General features: G+C 29.7%; 1 protein-coding gene across 1 annotated transcript; it reads right to left on the reverse strand.

The window, feature by feature from the left end:
* Positions 1–1,434: 1,434 nt before the first annotated feature.
* On the reverse strand, positions 1,435–2,988 carry LOC107475167 (non-specific lipid-transfer protein 1-like). Its single transcript, XM_016094791.3, has 2 exons — positions 2,488–2,988; positions 1,435–1,672 (listed from the first exon to the last, which is right to left on the reverse strand). The coding sequence occupies exons 1-2, from the start codon at positions 2,823–2,825 to the stop codon at positions 1,663–1,665; spliced, it is 348 nt and encodes a 115-aa protein (XP_015950277.1). The 5' UTR covers positions 2,826–2,988; the 3' UTR covers positions 1,435–1,662.
* Between the last annotated feature and the right edge of the window lie 15,007 nt (positions 2,989–17,995).

The following is a 17,995-nucleotide window of genomic DNA, read 5'->3' on the forward strand; positions in this document are numbered from 1 at the left end:
TCCACCACCTCCATGGACTTTCCTGTTAGAGTGCCTATGTTCCATGTCCCAAATCTCAACCTTTTGTCGCTTCGACCTTTACCTTTTCCTTTGTGAACTAGCTTATTTACCCTCGTCCGTTCACGAAAACGCAAGAACCCTTGCTCATTTAACACTACATCCGGGCACCGATGCAGCGGCTCTTGCTTTGACAACGTACTCGAGCCATACGGCGCGTTACTTCCGGGTAACGACCTAGCTTTAGCGCAATAATGTCTTTGATTCATGTCATGGGGGGTTCGGCTATATTTTTACGTTGGTTGCCGAAGACCTAACACAACCCTCCTCCTTTATCCGGGCTTGGGACCGGCTATGTACCGCAAGTGTAACATAGGCGGAGTTGAATTCTTAGTTATACTACTCTCTTAAATATTCTTCAAAAATCTTCAAACTTCCAACATCTTCTAATAAATAGATAATTATTGTTTTCAACTCAAACTTTGCTTCTTCAATTCTTTAACCATGTTTCATGAAGATTCTAGTTTATGCAAGTTGATTTAAAATTTTTAATCAACACGTAAGAGTTTTTGTATGAACTATCTGTTTTCACGACACAAGTTTTTGTGAATTTATTCGTTGGCACAATACCAGTTTAGTGATTTTCTCTTTTCATTGTTTGTGCATTTGTGATTCTATACAACAACAACAGCAAATTAAAATCTTGTCCCATTAAAAAAATCAACTACATTATTATAACCATTAGTATTACTTTTTTCTATTAGTATAAGCTTTTGGGATGAGTGGTATCATGACATGATACACAAGTTTTAGATTCAAAAGATCAAAAGTTTTATTCTTGATGAATCTCAAAATTAGCTTAAACTTTTAAAATGAATGATTTTATGACATGAGATATTTATTATCCCTAATATTCGAATAGTTATTTTAGATATTATGAATGATGTTTATTTGATAACTCATATAACTTATTATATACATTGTAAAAATATTCCATTTGTTCCTTATCAGAACCAAACTCTCTCATATGATCTATTATCTTCTAACAGAGTGTTCTTTTAGTCTACTTTTGCATTGTGCGTATATTAGTTAATTAAAAAATTAAATTCTAATATCACTATGTTACCGTTGTTATATTAATTATATAAGTGTTGTTAAATTATAATTATATTTTTTGTTACATTTTGAAATACTTTTTTTCAAATAACACTTTTTTAAAAGAAATTATTTAACGATAAAAAATATTATTTTAATTTTAATAATATTTTTTATTATACCATAATTATTGTAGTTATTATAACATAGTCATGAATAACCTATAATATTTTTTTAGTAATTTAGATATATTTTTAGCATTAATGTATATACTTCATGTCGCAGTATTGCAGCTAGTACTCGTAAGCAAATGCAACCTTACAGAGAAATTGAAAAATAATATACACTTGAAGGGAAGTATTTCATTGACGATGGATATAGAAATTGATCTTTGGATCGTAACGTACACCTTATTTTTCTTATTTATTTCCAATTCCAAATATTGCTAAATATTTCTATATATTATATATTAATATATATAGATCAATTATTTAATGATCTTTATACAAGTGCTGGTGAATAACGATCCTGATCCCGATTAGGTCAATAATTGGAACTCTTTGCTGCTGCTTACTGCACCCTATAAAATATCAAATATCGATCAAATTAGTATAAATATGTATGTATGTCATATATATAATATTATTAGACATGAAAAATAATTTTGGGAAAAATATAAATATTATCGTTAACTACAAAATAAAAGTAATTAACAAAGTCTTGTATATTTTCTTATTAATTATTATACCTTCCCGTACATGCTTCTCACATATTATTAAATGCCAACTTCGATTCATCCCTAACTATCTTTTGAGCCAAAATTTGTATATTTATATAGTTAAAAAGATAGTATTTAACATAGTATTTAACAAGATATAAATTTTATTATTATTTTTTCACTAAAATAGAAGTTAGAGATAACAACGGATTATTAGCGACTGTTTTAATAGCCGCCACTATCTATTAAATCAACGACAATTTTAACTACGACTTTAAGAATAACAGTTATATAATCTATTAACGTTTAAATAAGTTATAAGTAGAAACTAGAAGAGATTATTCTCTTTATCTCTCTCTATATATAAAAGCTCTAACACCATCCTAAAAACTTAAAAAAGAGATTAGAAAAGAAAATATGTTTTTACTATGAATCAAAATATGATACAAGCTACAATTTATTTACTTCAAGATAACTATTTAAGTTAAATTTAAATATAAATTTAAGTATTTAAATATGCCATCTAACTAATATTTAAATACTACTCTAACATCACTTATAAAATCTAAAAAATTTGAATAAGATTGTGATTATCTCAAATAATTACTTAAGAAAACCTACTATATATAAAATTCAAAACAGAAAAAGAAAAAAAGAGAGAAATAATAAAAACTTACTTGGAGCAGTTAGTAGTTGGGTAAACTTTGTAGGGACATTTAGTGCCACATAAGCCAGCAATTTGATTAACACGTGTATAATCAATCCCAGGAATAAGGGCAGCCCTATCCTTAATGCATTGGCATGCAGATCTTCTATCATCTCCATTCTTATATCCTTTATTAAGAGAATATATACCTTGGCAGCACAATTGTGACACATTCCCTCCCAAAACTGCATAGGTTACGCATGGAAGTAGCCATACTGTCACTTGGTCACAACTCAATGTTGCTTGACCATGAGAACCAACTATCACCATGCAAGCCATAATTGTAGCTACTAATGCCAACTTAGCCATTGCAAATATGGCTTTTCTTAAGTAATATGATTTATTAATTTATTTAGTGTATGGTTGTTTGTGTTGAGGGGTAGTTTGTGTTGAGGGGATTTATTATATAGAGTGGAGGATTTTGGCTGTAAGCATTGGGGGCTTGAATAAATTTAGAGATAGAGCCATCATAATTGTTTGATTTTTTGCATTTTTCATGGTGAGAAAATTCAAAGAATAATGTGCCTCATCATGCAAAGAACTGTAAACAAAAAAGGTGAGAATTAAGGGTGTATATTGCTAAGATTAGACTGAGTAGCCAGATAGATTGCAAATAGTATTTATTAATTAGGTGCTTATGTTTATCGATCAAGGTTCTGAAAACCGAATCGATTAATAAACCGATAAGGTGACTGGTTTAACGATTTAATGGTTCAACTGAAATTTAATTGCTTTAATTAAATATAAAATATTTTTATAATCAGCAACCATCACAAATACAAACTTACACAAATTAAATACAATCAACAACTAAATATGAATTATTAACAAAAAATTATACAATTTCTAATCACATCAGCAAACCAACATACATGCAATTTTAGAACACAATCAACATTTAACAATTACATCCAGAAATTCAAAAGACAAACTCAAAAGTTAAAAGTTACATGCAATTTCAGAACACAATCAACATTTAACAATTACATCAAAAAATTTAGAAGACAAACTCAAAAGTTAGAATCCATTACAATTGGACAATAAAATTCGAAATCAACAAAAAAGCATCAACAATCAACAAAATTATTTCAAAAAAATTAACTCAAAGCTAGAAAAATTAACTCAATTAAAAGGACAGTGGACTTTAACAACTGTCGGAGGATGAAGGTGAAAGCAAGGGTTGCTACTGTGAGTAAGCAACTGTGTGTGAGATACAAAGAGCTTGAAGAGAGAGATGCAACGGCGAGAAGAGCTTCGAGCACGGCGACGGCGAGAAGAGCTTCGAGCACGGCGACGGCGAGAAGAGGGCCGATCTGTAGAGACCACTTATGGGGGTGACAGCACGATGATAGAGACACAAGTTCAGAGCGGCTGACAACGACGAAGACGGATGAGGGATTGATGACCAGGGCAGAGATGGCAATGCAAACAGTAGCTCTGAGCAGATCTGGCGAGGGAGGAGCCACGCTGACAGCGAGGGAGGAACGTCGCCGGAGATGAGGATCGAGCAACCACGAGCAGATGACGAGAATAGGGCGAGGAGAAGATGAACGTTGAGCGACGACAGCACCCTCCCGCCGAGGAGAAGAGTTCGGCGTTGAAGAGTGGATGGTGGCTGGGTGTTGCTGTGGAAAAAGTGTTAGGGTTGGGTTCTCCTTTGAGTCAGAGAAACAGATGGAGGATGGTGGCTGCGGCTTCCAAGGGGGTTTGGGGATGGATTCTTCTCCAGAGATCAAGTTTCAGAGAGGAAAGGAGGGGTGGGATGATGGTAAGGGATAGCGGCTAGGGTTTCCATCTTCAGGAGTGTATTTTTCATATATATATAACACCTAAAACGACAACGTTTTAAGTCTGGCCCTGAACCGAAAACTCTTAAAAAACTCGGCAGGTTTCGACAGTTTACTGATTAACCGTCAGTTTGGCTGGTTCTCTGATCAATTTTTTGCCAATCAATTTTTATAGTCAACTGAACCGATCATATGACCGATTTCTAATTAATTCGGTTGAACCGACCGATCCGATTCGGTTTTCAGAACTATGTTATCGATAGATATAATTATTTATGTATGTCTTTTTTTATCGGATTAAATTTTTAAGAGAAGTAATATTATATTATGATATCAGAAATTTTTATGATTAAAAAACATAAAATTCAATCTTTATAAATTTGATCTTTATTGACGGGAAAAAAAAGAATTTTAGAAGAAAAAAAGAAAAAATTCCTATAAAAAATATTTGCGCAAATAAAATATAAGTGTATATAAAGTTTAACCAACTCTATCTATCATTAGCAACCTAAGTGGAGTCAGGGATAAGTGTAAGAGAAAGTTTTAGAAATTAGCATTTTTATTAAAATTTAGTTAGTATTAATTATAAAATATGTTGACTTTTTAACATTATTCTAAATGTAATTTGCAATTTTAAGAACTATAATATTAATTATATATAAATAATACTGTCCATACTGATTTTTGCCATGTATCACTAAAATATCACGTGTTAACTTGATTGTTTCAGAATATTTTCCTTTTAATTGAAGAATAAAATATGTTGCATGTATATATTTTCAGGTATATATTAAATTAAAGCCGAGATGATAAGTCTAAAATATCTACCAACATCCATAATATTTCAAGAGATTCATAATTTGAGAAAATAAGATAATTGGTTTACAACATCAACAATAATTTAGCAAATTAGAAGGACTGCGCCAAACTCCAAAGAATGAAAGAAAAATAGCACAAAAAGACAACCCGACTCAACACTGTGTGTGGAAAAATCTTTGAATTATATCATAATTTTTCACGCATATATAGAATAATAGATAATTGAAAGCAATACTTTTTGTCTTTTCTTCCGTTTTTTCTACTCTACTATATGAATAGTCAAGATTAATGTCTGTGGAATGTGTTAATAACCAATAAAAGTAAATAAAATCTTAAGATATTTTCTTGCGGGATTCACGCAAGATATTATGGTCTTATTAGTTTTTTATAGGTTTATTAATTTTCATAACACTATCAGAGACGCGCGTCACCAATGGAAAGCTACCTACCAACGAAAAATAATGGCAAATTTATATGATCGTAATAATAAACATTTGTAACGTTTTATATTTATGTGGTTAAATTTTGTAGAGTTTTTCGATAATTTTATTTGTTCATAGCTAATTTGAGATGAGTTTTTTTAATTACTATAAATTTAATAATAATCGTTACAAAATTAAACGATTTTTACTTTTAAAATATTTTTATGTAATTTATATTTTTTTTAAATTTAAATCCTTACTTAAGGTAAATTCAATTTATTAGGACGCAGGTTTTTTCAAATTTTCAATGGTTAGTTTCTTCTTCCTTCTTTTGAGTGCTGTCACTGAAAAAAATATGCTAATGGTTTGATTTTAGATGTTATTGATGATTTGCAATTTTCTCACTTCGATTCTTAAATTCTGCTATATTTCTGAATTATGTATTTTTTTTACTTAGTACTAACTATGTACTGATGTGGTTAATTTCTTTTTTCTTTATCTAACAGTAATTTTTTAACATGATTGTGTTATTCATTACTTGTATAAAAATCAGATTGTAGTATAACTAAAAAGACTAAATTATATACATACAATTTTACTATTTATATTTTTTAGTTGTTATATTTCTTTGTCTGTATTTTTGGTCAGTTTGCTACCCAATTTTAAAGAATTTGGTAATGGAATAAAATGATTCAATTGAAAATAAATGTTAAAATTATAAAAAGAGTACTAAAAGAGTACAAAAAGAGTACATATTTATCTTTAATAAAATAGTTCTAACTAATTTTAAAAAATAAAAAATACTAATCATGATTGATGGAATAATCTATTCTATTATATAAAAATCGGATTTTTGCACTTAACGATGAAGCTGACGTGGCATACTCCGAAGAGTGTTTCCAGATTTAATTATTTAATTTTAAGTAGCGTCATATTTACAATTACCGCGAGTATAATATTTTATAAAATATGAAAATCAATTTTTTTATAATTTAAATATCAATGTTTAAGTTCATTTTAATTTAACTTTTTTAAATTAATGTTATCTTTCATTTAGATTCTAATTCATTTAAAATACAAAAATACTAATCTATCATTTTCTCTTTAAATAATAATAATTTTAATTTATTTGCTGTCTTTTTTTTCTTTTATATTTTGTTTAGCAAAGATAATATATGAATTAGGATGGAGTTAAAAAACACTCTATATAATACATATTTGGCACTGATAAATTCATATGAAATAAAAGATAAGAAAATAGAAAGTTAAAGAACACTGAGTTGAATGGTGTAAACAGATTCATTGAAGTCAAGTGTTTGTGTGTTCTCATGTCTCATCTCATTTTTCAAAGTTCAAACACATTTTGAATGTACGAATTTTAATTATATTTATTTTTTCCTTTTCAATAAATACTACCATCTCTTCCTATTTTTGCTATAAGTTTGTCTTTTATTTAAAAAACACAAAAAAAATATAAAAAATAAAAGAAATTAAAACTGTTATTATATTTTAAAAAATGAAATACTCTTTTAATTAAATATCTATGTAATTTCTATCTAAATATAAATTGTATTTTAATATAGGGGCCTGCTACACATACAAGTAAAAAGACCGTACAAGTTTTACAAGTTATCAGCCCAAACTTTATTAACACGCACACTAACTCATTTTGAATGGAGCGTAACTACACGCGCCCCACTCAAACGGTTCCTCTTCGTCTTCGTCTTCTTCTTCTTCTTCTTCTTCCTCTTCCTCTTCCTCTTCTTCTCTCTTCCTCTTCCTCTTCCTCTTCCTCTTCCTCTTCCTCTTCCTCTTCCTCTTCTTCTTCTTCTTCTTCTTCTTCTTCGTCTTCGTCTTCTTCTTCTTCCTCTTCCTCTTCCTCTTCCTCTTCCTCTTCTTCTTCTTCTTCTTTTTCTTCTTCTTTTTCGTTTTTCAATTTTTCATGGTAAAATCATTTTTGAAGAAGAAGAAGCAGCAGAAGATGAGGAGGAGAAAGAGAAAGAGAAAGAGTTCTGAATTATGCATAAGATGTACTTCAACGAATTTTGGGTGTATTTTCTTAAATCCTTTGGGTGTATTTTCTGTAACCCTTTGGGTGTATTCTATAATCGTTTGGGTGAATTCTTGTAACCGTTTGGGTGTATTTCCTATAATCCTTTGGGTGTATTTCTGTAATCATTTGGGTGTATTTGAGTGATATCTGACTGATATCTATGGGTGTATCTGACTCATATCTATGGGTGTATCTTACTGATATCTATGGGTGTATTTTTCATTTCAGAAAAAATAGCAGGCATTACTTCAAAAACGATTTCAGAGCTTGATGTCAAAAAACAATAGAAATCGAGAATAACGAAAAAAGAAAACAGAGAGAAAAGCACGTAAATGAAGAAGAAGAACAAAAAGAGTAAGAAGAACGTGTAGCAAGAAGAAGAAGAAGAAGAAGGAGAAAGAGAAGGCAAGAAACGTACCTTGAATAATATTTCTTCATTTTTTCTAGTGATTTTGATGAAGGAGAAAGAGAAAACGAAAAGAGGAGAAGAAATTTCAATAAAAAAAAAGAGGGAGAAAGAGAAAAAAAAGAGACATAAAGAAAGAAGAAGAAGAAGAAGAGGAAGAGGAAGAGGAAGAGGAAGAGGAAGAGGAAGAAGAAGAGGAAGCACGGAGAAAGAAGAAGAAGAAAAAGAGGCACAAAAAAAACGTGAAACGGCATGAATAAAGCGCGTGTAAGTGACGTAGAAGTTGTAACACGTTTTGGTGAATTAGGCATTAATAAACTTGTAATAGTTTCAATCCCTAATCGCTTGTATACTGAGCTTTTCCCTTTAATATATTGAGTGGTAAATATAAAAAATATATATAATAGATAAATTAAAATAACAAATAATGAGATATCTATCTATCTATTCTATTATATAAAAATCGAATTTTTGCACTTAATAATGATAAATTTGACGTGGCAAGTTTCTTAGAATGTTTTCTAATTTATTTCTTTTTAACTCATTAAATATAATTTATTACGGTGAATTAGTTATATCAACTAATTGATTTGATTAGATATTTAAGTATCACATAATTTAATATCATGTATATCAATTAATTGAATATAATTGTTAGAGTATAATTAGGATCAATTAGATCAATTAGTATTATTTAACATGTCTGAATATTTATTATAGGATATTACATCTTTATTATTTCGATTCTCTTAGCACCTATAAATACCCTTCTATATTGTATCATTCTACACAACTTGAATATACATAAACATTTTCTCTACTGCTCTCTCTTACCCTTTCTAATAATAATAAATACAATTTAATTTAGTTAGACATTCATTTTTTATAGTCTTCTATAAAATAATTTTTTATCACTTTGGATATTTTAACTCTTTTTTTTCTCTTTATATGTAATTTTGTTGTGCGTTAACTTTATTTATTTAATGCTGAAGAAATATACTCATGTTAATTCTATTATATAATAGTTTATTTTTCTCTTATGTATTTTAATTTGTATAGTTACTATTAATCTTACTATTTTCGATCTTATTGTTTTCGTTTTTTTGAATTGTTCTTTATTTTTTTATGACTTGATAATTTAAAAAAAACAAAGAAAAGAAAAAAGATTGCCAAAGACAAAGGTTAGAAGTCTAAAGCAGCAACATCATTCCTCAGTATTATTATTATTAATATGAACTTTATTATTTTTTTTCTAACATTCTTTAATACAAGTTTCGTTTCTTTTTCTTAATTATTATTAATACTTTTATTCTTTTCTTCTCTAATTATAAATCTCTTTATAATAATTTTTTAATAGGATATTTTTTTGGTCTAATAAATTTTTTTCTCTATTTTTTGTCAAAAATAATTTATATTAGAAAAAAAAGATACAAATTAAATTTTAAAATTCAAATTTAAATAAGATGTGCAAAGGATAACTATTGAATTCATTTGGTCGATTTAAACACTTTGTATTATCGCCATTGAAAATTTTAAATACTATTATAAAATTCTAGATATTTTTATTTTATTGTTCTTAAATTATATATTATACCGTTTATTTGAAGAGTTTTATCTTTTTTAAAATAAGTGTGACATTATATACTTTTTTTAGATACAATAAATGAATAATAAAGTTAAAGTAAGTAACAAAATTGATTATATAATAAGATACAAATTTTTAGAATTTCTAGCACAATTAACAAATCATTTTAGTTTCAAAATAAATGTTTACTCTATTTTTGATCTTTTATTTGATTTTTTTAATTAATTATATACTTTGTGTTTTGTAGAAAAAATTTATCAATCATAGAATATAGAAGACTTAACCAAAAAATTTAAAAAATATTGATGAATCACAAAATAAAAAATTATGAATTGTGCTTTAATTATGTTGTAAAATTCAAATTGAGACTATTTAAATTTAGTTTTTTACCATTAATGTTAACTTCAATCATAATAAGGTAAGAAGTAAAAATTGTATATAATAATTTAATTTTATTATTTATACTACCAAAATTATTCTTTAATGTATTATATCTTATTTATTTTTATTCATTGATGATTTTTAATTGTCTATTTTTAATAAAAATTTTCTCTGATTAAATTGATTTTTTTTCAATTAGTAATATAATTATTATGACATCTACTTTGTTCAATAATATTTAATTATTATTATGTGTTAAGTTTAACAAAATATTTTTTAACATAAAATACAAAAGAACTATTTATATTTTATTTTAAGACAAATATAATATAATAAGTGGTATATATGTATATAAGTATTAATTTTTTTTAAAAAATTTTGTATATTAAACGTGGGTCCGTCCCTGGCTGTGAAGGAAGATGGGAGTTGTGAAGGGGTAGGCGGCGATGGATTCAACAACAACGATGATGACGGGAGCTATGCGATTTTTGTGAAGAAGTCGAGAAGAAGAAGGTTTTGAGTGAGGATAACTGAGTTTATCTTGCATGGCTATAAAGTATAGACTAAAGTTATGAATCACTGAATCTGTGATGTGAGGCAAATCCTAATTCCTAAAATATGTTTATATGTATATATCCGGGGGCAGGTACACCCTAAACCTGACCATGCCCTGTCCTGAGCAAAATCTGCCTCAAATGGGGTCAAGTTATTACTTTCTCCATCGAGTATAGACGGGTCGAGTACCTGCGTATTCGCGAACTTCTGCCAAGTCTTGATACTCCATTTATTAAGGGTTTATCGCTAGCTAATGGATTGCTATATACACAAGCCGAGATTCTAATTCCTAATAGTTGTTTAAGCGGACGAGTGAGAAGATCACTTAACAAACTCAAATTAATTAAGACAAATACTAATTATTTTTAATATTTTAATATTAAAAATTCTGAGAGTTTGATTTTAATTATAACTTTATAAAATATTTATAATAATTATTACTATATATATTATTTAATTTAACTAATTTAATTATTCATTATATAATTACTGATTATTAATTTATGAAAACATTAATGAAGAGAATCCTAACTTTTAAAATTTAAAATATTAGTTTTATACCTATATTTTATTAATTTAATAAAAAATAAATTAAAATTAATTTTATGAAAGTTCATTTTCTAATTATGTATAAAATTTTTATTCTTTTTCAATCTAAAGTATCAAAATTTTAAGTTTTAAATTTATCTATTTTAATTTTTATTTATGTCATTTTTTTAATTCAACAGTTCAAAATTTTAAAATTTAATTAGTATGTAAAATTTTTAAAATAGACTTTAAAGTTATAAATTTTGTAATTTGATATTTTTTATTAAAATTAAATTTTATTTTAAATTAAAAAATTATGTTTACTTCATTAAACAAAATTTAAATTAACATCTATAAAAAAAAATTTTAGTGATAATATTAAGTGCATTCTTTATTTAGTAGTCTACTCATCCAATTTTAATAATAACAACCTTCACTATTTTCCAAATTCCTGTTATTTATTAACTCCTGCAATTGATTCTCAGCCTTTTCTTTGTTGTGGCAGCTTATTTTGGAAGGCTTCTCGAAAAACAAGGAAATACAGATAATGATGAATCTGTTATCTTTGTTTAAACAATGAAAGAAAAGAAAGCAATATAAACCTCAAAGAAATGATGAAATAGGCAATGGAAGAATCGGACGTTTATTTAGTACGAAGTGCCACCTTAGTTTTTTTTGTCTATTTCAAAATATTACTATCATATTAATTAATACGTTTGATTAAATTTATTATTTAATATTAATAAAATGGAAAGAGTACATAAAGAATACGCAAAGATAATAAAATTATGAAAGAATAAAAAAAATGAAAAAAATTTATTGATGGGTGATTGATTGAAAATTATAAACTATGAAGGTAAAACTAAATATATATAAAGTATTATTTTATAAAAGATAAAAGCAAATAAATTAAAGATAAGATAATAATAATAATAAAGACTAAAATTATAACAGAATTTATGTATTCTGTTGGGCTGAATTTGTGGGCCGTGAGACTTTTTTATTGTTGTCATAGACTAAAGTGGAAGAGTGGTTTAATACACCTCTGCAAACTGTAGGATGAAAGATGTCAAGAACACCAAGCTTATTCAAATTAAAATGGAAGGGTTGAGAAGATTTAGTAAAGATGTCAGCTAGCTGCCCAAAAGAGGGAATAGGGAGAAGTTTCATCACTCCACCTTGAGTTTTTTGTCGAACCAATTGACAATCAACCTCTAAATATTTGGTCTGTTCATGAAAAACCGGGTTAGCAGCAATATGAAGAGCACTATGATATCACAATATAAAACTGGTGGGCGAATAGGAGAGATGCGTAAAAATTATAACAGATTTAGTATCCATTGAAGTTTACAAGTTGTGATAGCAAGTGCACGATATTCTGCTTCCGTGGATGAGCGGGTAACAATGGTTTGTCTCTTGGTCTTCCAAGAGACTAAAAACTGCCTAAGAAGAAACAATAACCTGTTAAAGATCATCGAGTGTTAGGACATCCGTCCCAATCAGAGTCACCGAAAACAGAGAAGCTGAATTTCTGATTCTCTTGAAAAAAAAGTCATTTGCCGGGGCTAGTTTTCAGATATCGTAACACATGTTTGGCAGCTTGAAGATGAGATTCATTAGGAGATGTCATAAATTGACTTAATTGTTGAGTGGCATACCTGATGTCCGGTCGAGTAGTGGTGAGATAGATAAGACGTCCAACCAAACGGCGATATACAAAAGGGTCAGGTAGCAGAGGACTTTTGTCTTGATGTAGTCTTGTGGTACTATCCATTGGAACAGAGGCAGGCTTAGCACCTATTAAACCAGAATCCTCCAAAAGATCAAGACAATATTTTCTCTGAGATAAGCAAATTTCCTTCACTGATTGAGCAACCTCAATACCCAAAAAATATTTTAATGGGCCCAACTGCCCAAGTCTTTAATTCGAATATATTGGTGCAAAATAGACTTAATGACAGCAAGTTCAGAAATAGAATTACCAGTGAGAACGATGTCGTCAACAAAGACTAGAAGGAGAGAAATTTGAGCACCAGTGAATTTAACAAATAGACTATAATCAGATAAGGTCTGCTGATATCCATGAGATAGCAAAAGATGAGAAAGTTTGTCATACCACATATGACTAGATTGTCGTAAATCATACAGTGACTTTAGTAGCTTGCATCATTGATTCGGTCGAGAAGATGTAAATTCGGATAGCAGAGTCATACAAACATCCTCAGAAAGATCCCCATGTAAGAAAGTATTATTGACAACCAACTGATGTATGGGCTAATACTTCATAGAGGCCAATGCCAAAACTAATCTGATGGTGGCAGGCTTGACAATAGGGGAGAACGTTTCCAAAAAATCAACACCTTCAGTCTTAGTGGATCCTTTAGCCACAAGGCGTGCTTCATATCGATCAACTGAACCATCAGGCTTGCATTTGATGCGATGGACCCATTTACAACCAACCGGCTTAACGCCTACAGGGCAATCAACAAGATGCCAAGTTTTGTTCAGCTCAAGAGCATCCAACTCATCTTTCATAGCACTACGGCAATTAGAATGTTAATTGGCGTCCTTAAAAGACTTTGGCTTTATGTCAGAATGTAGAGATAAAAGAAACTTTTTATGTGAAGATGGAAAAAAAGACATGACTGAAGATAAAGAATACTTGCACTTTGAGGGAGATTGATTTGTAGAGATGAGAGAGGAATTGCACAAGTAATCAAAGAGATATGCTGGAGGTTGGTGAGGCCGGTCAGAATGACGAGGACGGGGTTGCTCAGGTGGTGAAGAAGGTGATGGAGGATGACGAGGTGATGATGGACTGGTGTCTAGTGCGGAAGGAGAGACGGGTGTGTGTGTTGAAAGAGATTCGGTGGCCATGGGTTCAATTTGGTTAGGAAACGACAATGAGGAAGAATGAGAGGTTGGTGGAGCAAATAAAAAATTAGATGCAGTTGGGTCAATGGGTATAGGTGAGGGTTCAACTGGAAAACTAATTGAATCTTGTTTTTGAGAAGGTGTGTTTGGCAATGTTGGGTTGAGTATATGGAATTGGACATTTTTTGTGACTAAGGAAAAGATGATTTCATAAAAAATTATATTTCTAGAAATCTCAATTCTTTTATCTTCTAAAACATAAACAATATATCCTTTAAAACCATGTTGAAAGCCAATAAACACAGCCTTTTTGGCTCTTGAATCAAATTTTGATCTGTTTGCCATTAGGGTAGAAACAAAACATAAGCATACAAAAACTTTAAGGTCATGATAATTTGGTGGATAATTGAATAAAATCTCAAATGGTGTTTTAAAATTAAATGCGAATGATGGAACTCTATTAAGTAAATAAACATCGTGTTTAACAGTATAAGACCAAAAAGATAATGGTAAATTAGATTGAAACATAAGAGCACGAGCTATATTCAAAATAAGTTGATGCTTGCGTTCTACCCTTCCATTTTGTTGAGGAGTTTCAACACAACTACGTTGATGAATAATGCCATTTGAAGCATAAAAATCATGTAAAATAAATTCTGGTCCATTATTGGAACGAATAGTTTTGACTTTAGAGTTGAATTGTGATTCAACTAAAGTAATACATTTTTTTACATGATTTTGCACTTCTCCTTTTGATTTTAATAAAATAACCCATGTAAAATGGCTAAAATATCAACAATAGTAAAAAAATATGGTGTTTACTACGGTACGATGATAAATTCATACGTATCGATATATTTAAAATATGGACAAATAATAATAAGGCACGTGGAATTTATTTTCCACATCAGCATTTTATTTTTTCTTTTTAAAATATATATTATATCACTACTTTTACTAATACACTCTTTTAATTAAATAAAAATAAAAATATTTTTTGTTTAATTTTATAAAAAGTCTTAAACATCCTTACTTTATTTGATTAGACAAAAATACCCTTTTAAATTAATCAAATTTTAGAATTCAATTAATCCTAATTTTATAGTTTCAAATAATTTAAACAACAACAAAAAAAACTAAAAAATTAATCGTTCTTTATCTTCTCCAATTTCTCTAATCATTCGTCCCCTCCCTATGAAGCAAAGCAAAACATATCAAAAAAATAAAAAATCAATCGTTTTTCATCTTCTCCAATTCCCCTAATCATTCTTGCCCCCCTTCTGAAGCAAAGCATTAAAAGTCCCAAACCGAAATGGCAAAACCCTAGCCCTAGGTTCTTTGCCGCGGCCGTCCCCAGGTTCTCAGCGCTTCCGCTTCTTCCTCTTCCCCCTTTCCGGAACCCAGGTAGCTCGGCACGTCGTCCCCATCCTCACTGGCTTCTCTGTCCGTGGCTTGGACCAGCTCGCCTTCGGGTCACCGCTTGCCATCATTTCTGCTCTCGCCGTCGTCTCGTCGGTTGCCGCCATGTCTCCGTTGAAGGTTAGTGGCCCTGCTCTGACAAAAAAAATGCATGTTTTAAAGAAACTATTGGTAAAAGGCGTTTCGCTTATAGAGATTGCGATGTTTTTCATGATGCAGGTATATATATCTTGGGCTATTCGATAGCAAAGTAGAAGCTGCAATGTCCTAGTGAAACTTGATAACAGTCTCACAATTGTTTTTTTTGCTGGTGTAATTGCTGATAAGTGCAATGTTGTTTGCCAAATCTATTCACAGTTTGTTCTAAGTTAATTGTAAACTTTAGTTTGTGCTCAAATGGCAATTTTCTTTATGACTTGTATTTACAGTGGACAGTGGAAGTTGATCCAAAATTTCATGAGATCATCTATTATGGGGAATATATATTTTTCTTTGTTTTCCTGATATCATAGTGTTGTTCTTGAACTATTATTACTTATTAGGTCACATGAACATTTAATTTAGGGGGTCAGAAAATGGCATAATTATTTGGTGAAAAAAAATGGGTTCTCTATGCTATTTGAAGTTCATATATATCATCCGTAAAATTGTCTTATTAATATCTCCAACTTGGGGGTAACTCATGGTATGTGGTAGTGGTTTTCGTGTTGCTATACTTGTTGATACAAGTTTTATATGAAAATAGCATGTTCACTACATCCTTTACCTACTCTGACAGAATCAGAGGAACCAAAGAAAAAGTAAAAACGTCAGAAGGGGAGAAATCGGGTTTTCTTGCACCTCTTCAACTATATGATGCCCTTGTAAATTTCCTTGGTACCGGAGAAAGTGAGTTATCAAGAGCTGAGGTTATAAAAAGAATGTGGGATTACATAAAAGGAAACAACCTTCAGCTATGTCACTTCTTTAAGTTGTTCACTAGCCGCATACATTGTTTAATTAAAGCTCTAATGATCTCTCCTTTAAATAGCCATTTCAAAAGCTTGAAAAGACGAATTCAAACCATTTTACATTTTTGGCTGCATAACATAATATTAGCTACATCAAAGTTATCATAGCCATTTCAAATGGCACACCTCAAGCAATGCAATGTTCAGATTTCTAGATAGCTTGTGCCATATGCAGTGTTGTGGAACTCAAGATGCATAATTGTGTTTCAAGTTTGATGTAAACCAAAGGCCTCTGACTTCTCTTAATCAAGTCAATCAGTGCTGTTTGACTTTATCATATTCTTCTACTAATGATTCAAATAAACTTCTTGTTACAGCCTTTAGAGCCTAGAATTTGATAACAAATTCAATAGGTATATTCATTGTGACCCATGAATCAGTTGGCCAGAACTTCTATCATGCATTTGCAATGTCAATGCAAGATTCATCATTTCATTGAACTTAAGATTTACAAATAATTTTGATTTTTTTTCTTTTCAAATCTAATCACACTTAAGCTGCATGTCCATACTTAATGTAGCTTTGTTCAATTTTACTGTTCAATTCATATGAAGAAAGAAACAAATGCATAAATAATATGAAAACAAGCTGATAAAAAAACAGAAAGTATAATTTATATTAAACAATTTAAAATTATAGAGATAAGATTGGCAACAAATCATAGAAAGTAGTGATTTGTTATGAAGTTGGCTCGTGACCCTTTTTTTTTACCCTATGCATATAGCAAAATGAATGAGATAACAAACAAGTTTGCAACTAATAATGGCAAGTAGAAACAACTATGATGCTAGTGCAATAGGAGAATGAAAACAAGAGACCATTTTATCAATGGATATAACTATTGATTTGCCAATTCCACAAAACACCCTCAAAATTTTTACGGTTCCGCTACGTTACCAACAGCATATCTGCCAACTTCTACCAACTCTATTTATAATTGTGTTTCATGGGAGTGTTTTTGTGGATGTGTCTAATAAAAATGTCTTTTTTATAACTGTGTTTAATAGAAGTGTCTTTATAGATATATTTTATGGATGTGTCTCTTTATATATGTATTTAAAATATATTAATTATTAGACACATCTACGAACACACTTCCATGAAACACAAATATAAATAAGAGTTGGCAGAAGTTGGCAGATAATATGTTGGTACCCTATACTTTTCCAAATTTTTAAATATATAATAGCCTGCAGTTTCAACTAAACTGGCACTTATGAACTTAATTGAAGAGTATACAGAAGCCTAGCTCAAGCAAGCCTGCATAACTAAACAAGAATGGTAGTCATGACAATCTAGGTTGCATACAGTTGTTAGAGTAGTTTTATGTTTGACCAAAGCATGATTATACATGGAATTGGAAACTAAAATCCTAGGAAATAGCTTTCGCAGAGAATTACAATTTCATTTATAGTAAATGATAATATACCTTCCTGCTATTGTTTTTGTATATGTAACTACTATAAGTGTAATATATAAAGTTTAGTTTCTCACAAACAAGTTCTTAACCACGTTCTGTTTCTAACATTTATGCTTTGTATTAAACATTGAAAGTCATGTAGAATGAGGTTCATTGGAAGATTGTTAATGTATATAATGAAGAGCAGAGGTAAATTTAAGCATTTAAGAATTAGCTCTTC

The sequence above is a fragment of the Arachis duranensis genome, chromosome 1 (assembly GCF_000817695.3).
Source record: "Arachis duranensis cultivar V14167 chromosome 1, aradu.V14167.gnm2.J7QH, whole genome shotgun sequence".
NCBI lineage: Eukaryota > Viridiplantae > Streptophyta > Magnoliopsida > Fabales > Fabaceae > Arachis > Arachis duranensis.